General features: G+C 37.9%; 2 protein-coding genes and 2 long non-coding RNA genes across 4 annotated transcripts in view; 1 reads left to right on the plus strand and 3 right to left on the minus strand.

Annotated features, from left to right (window-relative positions):
* The window catches only part of LOC109413765 (protein arginine N-methyltransferase 9), a 30,000-nt gene extending 23,539 nt beyond the window's left edge, over positions 1-6,461 (minus strand). The window contains exon 1 of the mRNA XM_019687501.3: positions 5,813-6,461. Coding sequence (XP_019543046.3) covers positions 5,813-6,141 — 329 coding nt within the window. The 5' untranslated portion in view covers positions 6,142-6,461. The remainder of the gene's footprint in view (positions 1-5,812) is intronic.
* Positions 1-12,171, minus strand: part of LOC109622675 (uncharacterized) — a 517,321-nt gene that overhangs the window by 446,228 nt on the left and 58,922 nt on the right. The window lies entirely within an intron of this gene.
* On the plus strand, positions 6,608-7,615 carry LOC109422730 (uncharacterized). Its single transcript, XR_002133079.3, has 3 exons — positions 6,608-7,034; positions 7,097-7,182; positions 7,238-7,615. It is a non-coding gene; the product is annotated as an uncharacterized LOC109422730 (long non-coding RNA).
* LOC109406013 (uncharacterized) lies at positions 8,709-9,924 on the minus strand. Its single transcript, XR_002129143.3, has 2 exons — positions 9,473-9,924; positions 8,709-9,410 (listed from the first exon to the last, which is right to left on the minus strand). It is a non-coding gene; the product is annotated as an uncharacterized LOC109406013 (long non-coding RNA).

A 12,171-nucleotide genomic window follows, 5' to 3' on the forward strand; every position in this document is an offset into this window, starting at 1 on the left:
ATTGGCTTATATTTTAAATATGGACTTTTCACAAGTTATAAAACGATTCCTGTAGGTGACGTTCATAAATTACGTCATGATTTGTAAAATGGTTGATTTTGGAAAATTTGATGAATTTTGTTTTTTTTTTTTAAGAAGAGTAAGGTTAAAATATAAATACATTTACAAATACAAACGATTTTTCAGTAAAAATGTTTGGTCAAAAATTTTTGTTGCCAAAATCGGTAAGAAATTGTTGCCAAAATCGGGTGTTGCCAAAATCGGTAAGAAATTGTTGCCAAAAACGGGTGTTGCCAAATTCGGGATGGAAATGTTGCCAGAAACGGGTGTTGCCAAAATCGAGAGTAGACAAAAACGGGTGTTGCCAAAATCGGTAAGAAACTGTAAATAGTTTTTTTTTAATGAGAAAATCTGCAACAGATACCAAAGAGGTGGTTCCTCGGGTAATGTGGGGATCGACCTACTAAAAACTCATTCTCTCTCTTCATTACCTTCGCAGTACGCTCGTTAGGGATGACTTTGAGAAGGGGTGGGGGGACCGTACATGAGTACACTCTAACCCGAGCAGAGGTCAAGTACTGACGATCAAAATGTGATATTTGTTCGTTTGAGATGAGAGGTAAAAATACTGAAAATAATAGCAAAAATTTGTTCTTGAACCATCTAACCAATAGCAAAATTTGATATTTGAACTTTGAAGATCAATCAAACAGCTCACTGCTATTGGTTAGATCTTACCATAAGCTAAATGTGCTATGGATGATGATGTTCCAGGAGTAAAATTGAGATATTATTTTCAGTACTTTTGCCTTTTATCTCAAACAAACAAATATCACTTTTTGATCTTCGTATCAAAATATGCTATTATTGAGCTATTTTACTTTGCTTGGGAATAGTAAGCGTTCCACCAGCTACATAGTTCTGTGTAGGAATAAAGACGTATGCTGATGCCTCTGAAGTATAAATGTATTATACCAGGATTAATTAATTAATAATTAATCAAAAGATTGCCAAGCGAAAGAACTGCAAGAAGTCGGATTTTTTTTTTTTAAATGTGAGGCGTTCAATGTATGTTATTTCAGCCAGAATACAGTCTAGAAGATATTGGGAGCTATAAGAAGACGTAATAGTAGCGAACGCTGTGATTTATGTAACTGACACTATCAAACTTCATCAAAACAATACTTAAATACGTGATTTTTTAAGGTTCACGGCACTTTTGTCTATCAAAAACTTTGTTTTTCGTAGATTTTTGACCTGCATAACTACACATAATCCTTACACTCCCGTTCAAAAGTTTGGGGTCACCCCCTCAAAAACGTGTCATTTTTTTAGGCCCATATCTCCGCCAATTTGCATCCGATTTCAAAACCCTAGGTTTCATTCAAAAGATAATAAGTCAAAGAAATTTTCTGTTAGCTTTCAACTGCTTTTTACAGAACTTAGCTAAAAAATCTAGAAGAAAAGTTATTAACTAAATTATTCCTTGATGTCATCGACCAAAAGTTTGGGGTCACCCCTCAAAATGCTGTATCGGCCAAAAGTTTGGGGTCACTATCGTAAAACATGGAAAAGTGATTTGTTGATATCTTTGTCATCTTTCATTCAATTTTAATTCTTCTTGGCTTATTTGAAACAAAATGAATGATACTTACTGCATAGACATTGAACCACACATATTTGTTGAAATTTACATACTAAAACTTAACGTAAAGTTGCCTCATTTTTTGAAGCGTGGTAAAATGTGCTAACTTTACATAACATTTTTATATACAAAAATCGTTAAATACGTTAGGTTGAAGACATCAAACGTAAATTTAGTTAATTATCTTTGAAATCAGCCAAAAATAATTGAAATTGAACTATAGATGACTAAGATATCACCAAATCACATTTCCATGTTTTACGAAAGTGACCCCAAACTTTTGGCCGATACATCATATTGAGGGGTGACCCCAAACTTTTGGTCGATGACATCAAGGATTAATTTACTTAATAACTTTTTTTCTAGATTTTTTAGCTAAGTTCTGTAAAAAGCAGTTGAAAGCAAATAGAAAATGGGTCATATTACCGCTCTCATCTTAAAATTTGGTCGACCCAACTTCCAGCGACACTGCCGTAAGTTTATATTCATTTTTTAAGAAAATTTGGCAACTTTAAGTTAAGTTTACATACAAAATTTTTTGAAAAAGTTTCTTTTAAATCATGTTCAAAGTTTCTTTGACTTATTATCTTTTGAATGAAACCTAGGGTTTTGAAATCGGACGTAAATTGGCGGAGATATGGGCCTAAAAAAATGACATGTTTTTGAGGGGGTGACCCCAAACTTTTGAACGGGAGTGTATTTTGCAAATATTTTCAATATTATGACCTACACTCCCGATCAAAAATTTGGGGTCACCCCCTCAAAAACATGTCATTTTTTTAGGCCCACATCTTCGCCAATTTGTGTCCGATTTTAAAACCCGAGGTATGATTCAAAGGATAATAAGTCGAAGTAACTTTGAACATGATTTATGTGAAACTTTTACAAAACTATTTGTATGTAAACTAAAGCTAAAGTTGCTAAATTTTCTAAAAAATGAATACTATCTTGGCTTTAATAGTTTGGTCACTGTAGAGAGCAGTAAACGAAACTCACCATAGCGAGTTTCGTCAACTTATCAACCCTTATTTTCATTATGAGTTGTCTTAAACATGCCTCATTGAAGACCAGCCCACTGTAGTATGCCTGAAATATTATTCTTAATTATGTGACATAAAAATTCGTAATAAAACAGGCCGCTAGCATTTGTTTACCAAATGATCATATCTGAATAAAGCCGTATAACACATTCACAGCTTAAATAATTTAACATCAAATCGGCAAACGAAATACTATAAAGCATTTGAAAAAAATCCTTTTTAAGTTTTTAGAAGAATGCTTTTTTCTAGGAAAAGGAAGAACAGAAGAAATCGCTTCTGTCTTTTATCCCAAAGCATGCCCCTATAACTAATCGTATAATAAACACAATAATCATGATTGTTGAGCATTTCGGCCGTCCTTAAAAAGAAAATTAATTCATTTTAATATTATAAGGTAAGACAGGAAAAGCACTAGAGGATTGGAAAATATCCCTGTTTTCAGGAAAATGAACCGACACTAAATTATCCCGGTGCAAATGTATAACAGTCTCAGAACTAAACAGTATTTTAGTATAGTTAAAGAATAAGAACAAGTAAACTTTGTTAAAGACCTCAAAATATCATTAAAGTTGTGGATATGAGTCTACATTCAGCCACTGTCCTAAAGAACACAATAACGAGAACTGAATTAAGATTTTTGGGCAATATTCAATCAAGGTAACTTAAAGATATTTCCCATAGCTGTTGAACCTCGAGTTTGTCTTTGAATTTAAAAGCGATAGGTTGTTTGCTTATTGCTTATGCCGCTATTAAGTAACAAATGACTGATAAAAAGTCCTGAAAGTATGGCTGAAAGAACGGAAGATTTATTGAAAATGTATCAACATTTAGCACGATATTTGGGCTGTTCAGCATGAAGGATAGGAGAAACATTTTGAAAACTTTGATATAAATAGTCTTATCAATTTGCATATGATATATGTATCGAAAACTATTTTATGTGTAATTTGAAACCTCCAAGCACGAGAAAGAGTGATTGATAATTGTTAAGGGTGTCGTTTGTTAACAGAATACTTTCAACATAGAGCTATATCTATCGAAATAATAACAAACAGTTTTTTTTTTGTAATCAAAATCATTTCGTCACGTTCCCCAAAAGCGTTACGTTCGCATTTTGATATTTAGGTTAATCCTTGATCATTACAAAATGGAAAAAAATGAACATGTATAAACAAAACCCCGTTCATGAAATACATAAAAAATACTGTCAGTGAAAAGCTACATATTGGCAGTGTGCGTGTTTTCCTATAATATGATAGTCTATCTGTTAAACATTTGAAAAACAAGTTTTTACAGTACCTCCAACATAATGACTCAATGTGCTTATAATTAAATATTTTTCATGTATCATTATATAAAAGTTATAGATATTTTGCTAGACTTTTGCTGCTAAGCTTTGTATTCTAAAATGTGTTTGATATTTTTGCTATTATTTGAAAACCATTCAACATATTGTAATGAAATTTTCACACAGTCAACTAAAAAAGGACATAAAATTATTACAGTTGCGCAAAAAAATATAAAAAATATGCCTCGGCTAAACGAATGTCTACCACTATATGTGCTGTCTCAATTAATGTATCTGTTGGAAACCGCAACAGGAAATACATCTATTGTTCGGTTTACTTACCACTAGGCTTGCTCGCACTGAGCGCATGAAAATTCTGCTCTTTTGATTTACACCACCAAAACCATCGTATCAATGCAATCTTCCTACCTTATCTGATAGAAGGATGTTGAAATATCCTAAATGTCATTTGGAACTGTCAAAAAATCGCACCGCAGTGCCGCACTGAGCGTGCAAAGAGAAAATCACTGGGGTGAATTCATGCGGTCCGCATGATGAACCATCTCCTACAAATGCTTTCAAACAAGTCATCGCATACTGTACTTCAGAAGGCCTTCCGCTGATTGTTGGCAGTGATGCTAATGCTCACCATATCATCTGGGGCAGCTCAGACATTAACTTGAGAGGCTCCAGCTTGATGGAGTACTTAAGTAGTACAGATCTTGCATTTCTTAACATAGGCAACCGCCCAACTTTCATGGTATCTGCTAGAGAGGAAGTGTTAGATATAACGCTTTGCTCTAGCAGTCTAGCAGAATTAGTCACGAGCTGACCAATTGGCATGTGTCAGATGAAGAATCTTTATCTGACCATCGCTACATCTTTTTTGAACATGTGAATGTTACTTCGCAAACTTTACGTTTCAGGAATCCGCAGTCAGCCAACTGGGATCTCTTTACTGATTTGGTTGCGGCCAAATTTCACGGATACTCACCATCCATTGACACTCGAATCACTTTGATATTACAACGACCTTCATCACGGAAGCTTTTGAAGCAGCATGCCCTCTACGGTCTGTGAAGATCACAAGAGGAACTCCTTGGTGAAATTCTGATCTAGCGAAACTCAGGAAACAATGTAGAAAGAGTTGGAACAGACGACGTTCTGTTGGCTCGGAGGCTTTCAGGTCAGCTCGCAAGGCCTATCAGAAAGCTCTTCGGTCTGCTGAACAATCCCGCTGGAAACATCTTTGTACAGTGACCCCACACCGATGAATCACCTTCATTTTGTACACTATTTATGAATCACCATGTTGATCATATGAGTGATCCATAAACTGTGGTCATTTTTGCCGATTCATAAATTGTGGGGTCACTGTACGAATGCTTCCAGTTTGAGTGAAGTCAGTCGGTTAAACAAAATCCTTTCGAAATCTAAGGATTTTCAAGTGAACGAACTTCGTTTGCCAAATGGTGATTTCACTTCCTTTGATCAGGAAGTTTTGGAATGTTCATTCAGTACACACTTTCCCGGATGTGAAGATATTACATCTTCGGATGAACCTGATGTCTTTTCTTGAAGTTATGATTATTTAGCTTCGGCTCGGAGTATCATAACTTTAGAATCGAATAATTAATTCTCGGACGACGTATAATACACGCAAATCCTATGTTGATACGTCGTTTTGAATAAGTATCCGAGAATTTTTTTATACGATGGTAGGTATTTTTCTAGCGACAAATATGAGTACTAGACCATAGAGCATTGTTGCACAAAATTTGCTCTCCATTATAGGACCACTGTGCCATCGAACCAAAATACGCCAGAAAAAAAACTCACCGTTGCAGACGTACTCCGGTTTCGTTCAGCAGCTCCGGATGCTCCGGAAACAGTTCCAGTCCCTGTTCGATCACCTCAAACACCTGCTGGAACTTTTCCTCCAGCTCCAGCTGATCGGCGTACTTGCTGACCACGAACAGGAGCAACTCCTCGAGCGAGTCCTTGTCCGCGGTGGTCACGGCAGCAGCCCGCGGTGCCTCCGCCAGTTCCGGTGTCTTTTGCTGCAGAATCTTCTGCAGAGCCCCGAATGCCTTGCGGAACTTAGCGCGCGTTACAAAGTCGTACACCACTTTCAGTTCGCCTACCAAGACTTCCTCATCGCTGCTCATCTTCCGTTCTGTCCGTTCGTTCGCAGCGGTTCTTCCGGATCAGTAATAAACTTTAAACCAAACGGCACCGAATTACGGATCCTTGTGGGATCATTTAACGGCCCATGCTCGTCCACGAATTCCACTTTTCTCACGCTTTTCACCGTCAAAAACTTTTTTCCTTTCACTGACCAGCAAAAGTTGTCGCGCAAAACAGAAAAATCGATTTTTTGAATCTCGTCCGTCTGGCAGCTTGTCGGTGCGTCGTGCGTGCGTGACAGCGTGTGTGAGAGCGTCGGTGGGGGAGAGGGTGGTGCGCGACTGATGGATCTCGCGAGAAACAGGCGATCTGTCAACGTGATTTCAAGGTCGGCCGAGCTGGAAACGTTTGTCAACAATGAGGGGATTCCGTCAGCTGAGTCGAAAAACTTTTCGAAACGAAAACTGTTATACTTGGATCGACATTTGAAGAAGGTTTACGAAAAGAAAATTACTGGAGCTCGATTTGAATAGGTCGTAAGTAACAAAATTACGTAATTTGAGTTTATTATTTTAAATGATAGTAAGCACACTAAATATTATGTGAAAAAAGATTGATCTTATTATTTTATTCCATTATTTTTTAAAAAATATAAAATATTTCGTCCTAACTGACAAAATATTCAGAATTCCGAACCCCTGTCCATTCGACCTAATGTGCGAAAAGGTCGTACTACCGGAAAATGCCTAAACATAAAAAAGTGTGCATTCGACCTTCTGTCATCAGAGGGTCGAATGAACAGCAGCTGTCAAACTGACAAAAATTGCACTTACGACCTGCATTGTTTTTCTAGCTTTTTCGAAATTTTTATTTAATTATTCAATAATTTTCAGTGGCAATATCACTTCAGTAAAGAATACGACAGCGCTGAATGGTAAGTAATTAAAATTAAAATTGCTAGCTCAATATTCTCATCTATGGCGTTGAACTTTGTAGGCACATTGAGTGAAGTATTTCCCCTATATAGATCAACAGATCCAGAGCGTCTTCAATGGTCCCTGGAATGGTGTAAGTTATTGTCGGTAGGTATTATTTTCTATCTTTGCAATCTTGGGTATTATATGCAATTAGTTTTAGCTTGGACGGAACAGCGGGTGCTTGACATGATACAGATAAACAACCACTGCAAACCCAAAACGACTGCCATCGATTAATACCCTGGAAGTGACTGTTGTATGAACTCGATAAGTTATGGTAGATCGTCTACAGCACGATGCAGACGGAAGTATAAGAACCCGCAGCATTGGGAAGTTTTAGCCAAGCGATTCAAGAAGATACCGAAGCCAGACATGGACCCGAGAGATCGAAATCTTTTTACAAACAGACGTCTGTGAGAGTAAGCTGGCCAGCGAGCTGGCCAGCATAAATTCGTGCAGTGGACCATATCATTGAAGACATTACATTTTAGTGCACTGATATGTACTTTTTTCCAATATATTTACATGCAAAACTTTTCACGTTGATCTTTTATATGCGAGGTACATATTTATGTATGGCAGGAGCTTTATCGATCGATTGTCTACTTCACGGAACGATTTTTTTTTATCTGCCACCTATGTATATACATCTACACGCCATTCCAGTGAGTCTATAATGTACCAGAGAGGAGTAAAGACTGCATACAGGATTATTTTAGATATGTTCAAAATGTTGGGGACAACTCTTATGGCAAAGTAACCTTTCTAAGTATCTATACACAGCTAGTTCAACCTCTCATTCGGGAAGCTATTCTGTGGTGAAACATAGCGTCCGATATTGTATATTACCTGTTGACTTTGAATGCTGTCGAATAGAACCTCTTATTACTCGTCGTCACCCAACTCCAATCGTTATCGCTGGACTCCAGGAAACATCAGCTCGAAAAATCTGGCGAGCAATGATTCATATACGAACACTTCGATCCATCGAACCATCCATCCGGTTTTCAACAGTAGGTATGGACGGATAATAGTAGCAGTCAGCTTACGAACAACTCGTCCAGGATGACGCAGAATACAGCGAACGTTATTTATTTTAACTGCGGAAATACTCACCCTATATGTTTGGAAACTTTTAAGGGCGGACGGGACGGTCGGGGAAATATCCGCCATTGCTCTGTTGCTACTAAGATGGTAATCTCAGATTCTACTTCATATTTTGCAACAAAAACCTATCACTGTGTATGCTCACTTGCAGTGCATATGCTGATTGTTTTTCAGCATCTTCAGTGCGATAGAACTCGAGATTACCATCTTCAAAATCGCGAGGCAAATTGTTAGAAAGAGAGGCAAGATAGGGAAAATAACACGGCGTCCCGTTTCACCTTAAAACGTGACTCCAGATAAGCGATTCCGGATTGTACAACCGAGAACCAATAAATGAAGCTTAGTACTACAGAACTATTTTATTTACCACAGGTTGATTTGTCCTGGCGACGGCGGCCTGATCTAGGTGGTTCAAATCCTGGTACAGATAACGCCTCTACATAATTACACCCCGATACATTTCGCGCAAGCTAAAATGTAGGCAAATGGCATTCGGAATGTTACGTGCTTCTTTCAATTCAAACTTAACAATATAATCTTTATTGTTATACCCTTATCCTCGCCCTTAACATTGTATCATAATCCTGCTACCACCCGTCGTCGTGGCCGTTTGGCGGCCGTGTTCATGTACGGTCGATAGACCCATTCTGTTACGCCGCATCAGCGTTCCCAACCTCGTTCCCAACTTGATCTGATGTAGCTTCAGCATAAATCGGGTTCCCACATCGGTCAGCACCATTTCCCGGGTTAATCGTTTTGAACGTAAGAAGCCGGAAGCTAATTTAGTCATCGTGATTTGCAAAACCCGTTTGAAATCTTCCTTCCTTGTTCTCTCCCCGGTTCTCTCGGGTTGTCGAGAACACCACGAAAAGCCGTTCACTGTGTTGGCTCAGCACATATAGATAAGTTATCTCGATTCATTCGTGGCTCGTTCGCAGCACATTGACAAATTGCATCTGTTTTGCTGAAGGTTCTCGCGATGCAATATAGGAATCTTCGGATTCCCACAGTCAGCATACCGATAATCGTCATCATATGAATCGGCCGTATTCGTATTTCGTCGGTGATTGTATCTCCACTGATTTCTTCTATTTCCTCCGGACGGTTGGGATCTTCGTCGTTTGTTCCATTTTAGCTTGTTCTGCAGCTTTCTTTGAGTCGCCATGAATCGGCATATTGCAGCTCCTTGTATCAACGTATTGTGGCGCCATGGATCGGCAAATGTGCTACAGTTAATATGTATGGTTATAATTGTGTACATACTAATGAAATATTACAGCATACGTACCTATGCTTAATTCGCCTAAATATGTCCTCAAAATATGATTTATTGTTTGTATTTTTATTCAATAATGATGGGTCGTATGTGCGATAGCAGTGATCAAACAGTCCGATCGTCGCCGGTCGAATGTACACAAACAACTGTCAAACAGTCTGAACATCACTGTCGAAAGCAACATAGTGACTGACATTAGGTCGAATCGGTTAGGTCGAATGTACAAGTATAAAGCTCATTTAGACGCGAAACAATTTTTATATTCAAAAACAATTGTTTTATATGAAAAATCATTATTTTGATTACTCGAGTTGTACAACAATTTTTATTTGTATTTTTGGCACGAAATTTGCACACATTTTCCTTATAAATGTTAAATAGGAATTAATTTTCCACTCCAAAACTTTGCCAATCATTATCTTCGATAAACAAAAAAATCACTTAGGACCTATTCAAATCGAGCTCCAGAATTTTGGTATGTATTCGATAAATTATAGAAAATATTCTTAATCATTTATGGAAGTCAGAAGCCTCGGGATGTATTTGATTACGAATACAGTACACTTTTATTACATATTACTGCGACGGTTTCGTAGTGTGGGACTGGTATGCGATCACTTTGTATAATGTGACTAACTGGTTTGATGTTGTTTCTACATGACTGTGAAAATTTTGTTATTCAAGTCTGTTTATGAAATGAGATGAAAGTAATAACATGGATTAGATTGGGTCTTGTATTTTCTTGGGACACAGCGTTTTCAAGCCGTTTTTTTTCAAGAGCTACTGTACAGCCGATGCAGTAAGTGCAGGGTATTCAGCTGAACCATGCTAATGGTATACTTGGTGGTTACCGTGCGGTACCCATATTCTGAACGTTTAAGCGACTCTCACAATAGAGGTTCACATAAATGGAAGTTCTTGTTTCAAGGGAATCTGCTTCACAATACCATCAAGTTGATTTGTTGTCTAGTTAAATATATAAAACAAATTAAATCTCATAATAGCTTGCAGTCCATGATCTAGACATATTTTTGTTAGTGGACGACGTGTTCCTAATTATGGACACACAGTTTTACATACTATGTACAAACACATGCACTACGTTCACAGTTGAGTCAACAATAATACGCTTTGTAATGATTGGATCATAGCGGGGCTCAATAAAATTAACGCCTCAACTCTTGAATCAATATATTGCTTCATTAGAGAAAAATCTTTTTTGGATTAGCTGACTGTTCAGAATATGGAGCTGTCTATAATATGGTGCTCGCACGGTATATGCAAAGTAATCATTGACAGAGACTAGCTCTCAGTCAATAACTGCGGAAAAGCTCATACAACACTCATAGAAGCTGGGAAGCAGGCTTTGTCCAAGTTGGTACATTACGCCACTAGCTTCTCCGCCTGTTCTGTTCAAAGATGATCCAAGATCTCTTCGAAGGTAATGGGAATATTCATGAATTTCCTCCCTGGGCACTTGCTTGCCACACGATATACGGATGGTCATTGGCAGAAACACTGCGAAGTAGTTTCTATCGCAGTGGGAACGTTAAATTAATACTAAAACTTTGGAATCCAAAGATAGAACTTTCTACTTTTAAAATACTTTACCAGAAGTTAATTACTTTCTGTTTTGGCAGCCGAAGTACGTCATACAGCCTTGGGAATCGATGCACCTCATTCTGACGGAAGTCTGGAAGCAATTCGTCCACTGCATGCATCTCCTTTTCCGTCGTTCCCATCGCAGCAAGCATCGAAGGTAGCTTCGCCCTAACCTACCACCTCCTAACTTGCGGAACGGCCGCTTCAATGTCGTCATCCTCTACCGGTAAATCCTCAGCTAACTTATACTCCAAAAAATCCTGAAAGTAAAACATACCATGAATAGCTCCGATGTTCCAGAATGAAGTCATAAATTAAACAACTTACCGCATAAACGATGCGATGCTTCCCGACAGCCATTGATCCTGCATGGAAAACAAACCAACTGGACACTTCAGAGGAATCTTTTGAAAAAAAAACAAACAGAAAACAAACACATGGGGGAAAGCGGCGAAAACTAACGTCAAAAATTTAGCAAAGGTGGCAACCAGGTGGATGTCCATGAAACAAAAAATCGATGGTGTCTCAACTAGGGAGACTTGAACTCGACAAGTAGAAATCAGTCTGAGCGGGAAACGTTGTAAAATAGGGCTCCCAGGTGTTTCTCATTTTCTGAGAGGTGAAAAAAAAGATCACCATTTTTAGAGTTACCATAAACTACTTCGCATGACGATTTTTATTTACAAAAGTGGTGAGTTTCTCTGTTTTTGAAAATTTGTAAGAAAATCAGGAGGGCATGAAAAAAGATTCTGAAAGCGGTAATAATCATGAAAAACATATTGTCTTTCGAAGAAAAATATAAAACAGGGGGGTTAGGTCAGACGGGAATGGTCTATTGCATATTATGAATCTGCATTCCAAACCTCGTTCCAAACTGAGCCGAAATCCAAATTTTCATGATTTTCGGTGCTCGGGAACCTATTTGAAAAACGATTTGAAATTTGTATGCAAGTGATTTGTCGAATCACCCCTCGTCGCATTTTGTACTGGGCGCAGCTGTCAAAAGGTGATTTCAAAAAATCTGTTTGAAATTGATTTTAGGTGCCAAAATTAAGTTTTAAAACTCTGAAAGAAATCACAGTGGCTCAGAAAAAGGTGCTCTTTCGTAT

This window comes from Aedes albopictus, chromosome 2 (genome assembly GCF_035046485.1).
Source record: "Aedes albopictus strain Foshan chromosome 2, AalbF5, whole genome shotgun sequence".
Lineage (NCBI taxonomy): Eukaryota > Metazoa > Arthropoda > Insecta > Diptera > Culicidae > Aedes > Aedes albopictus.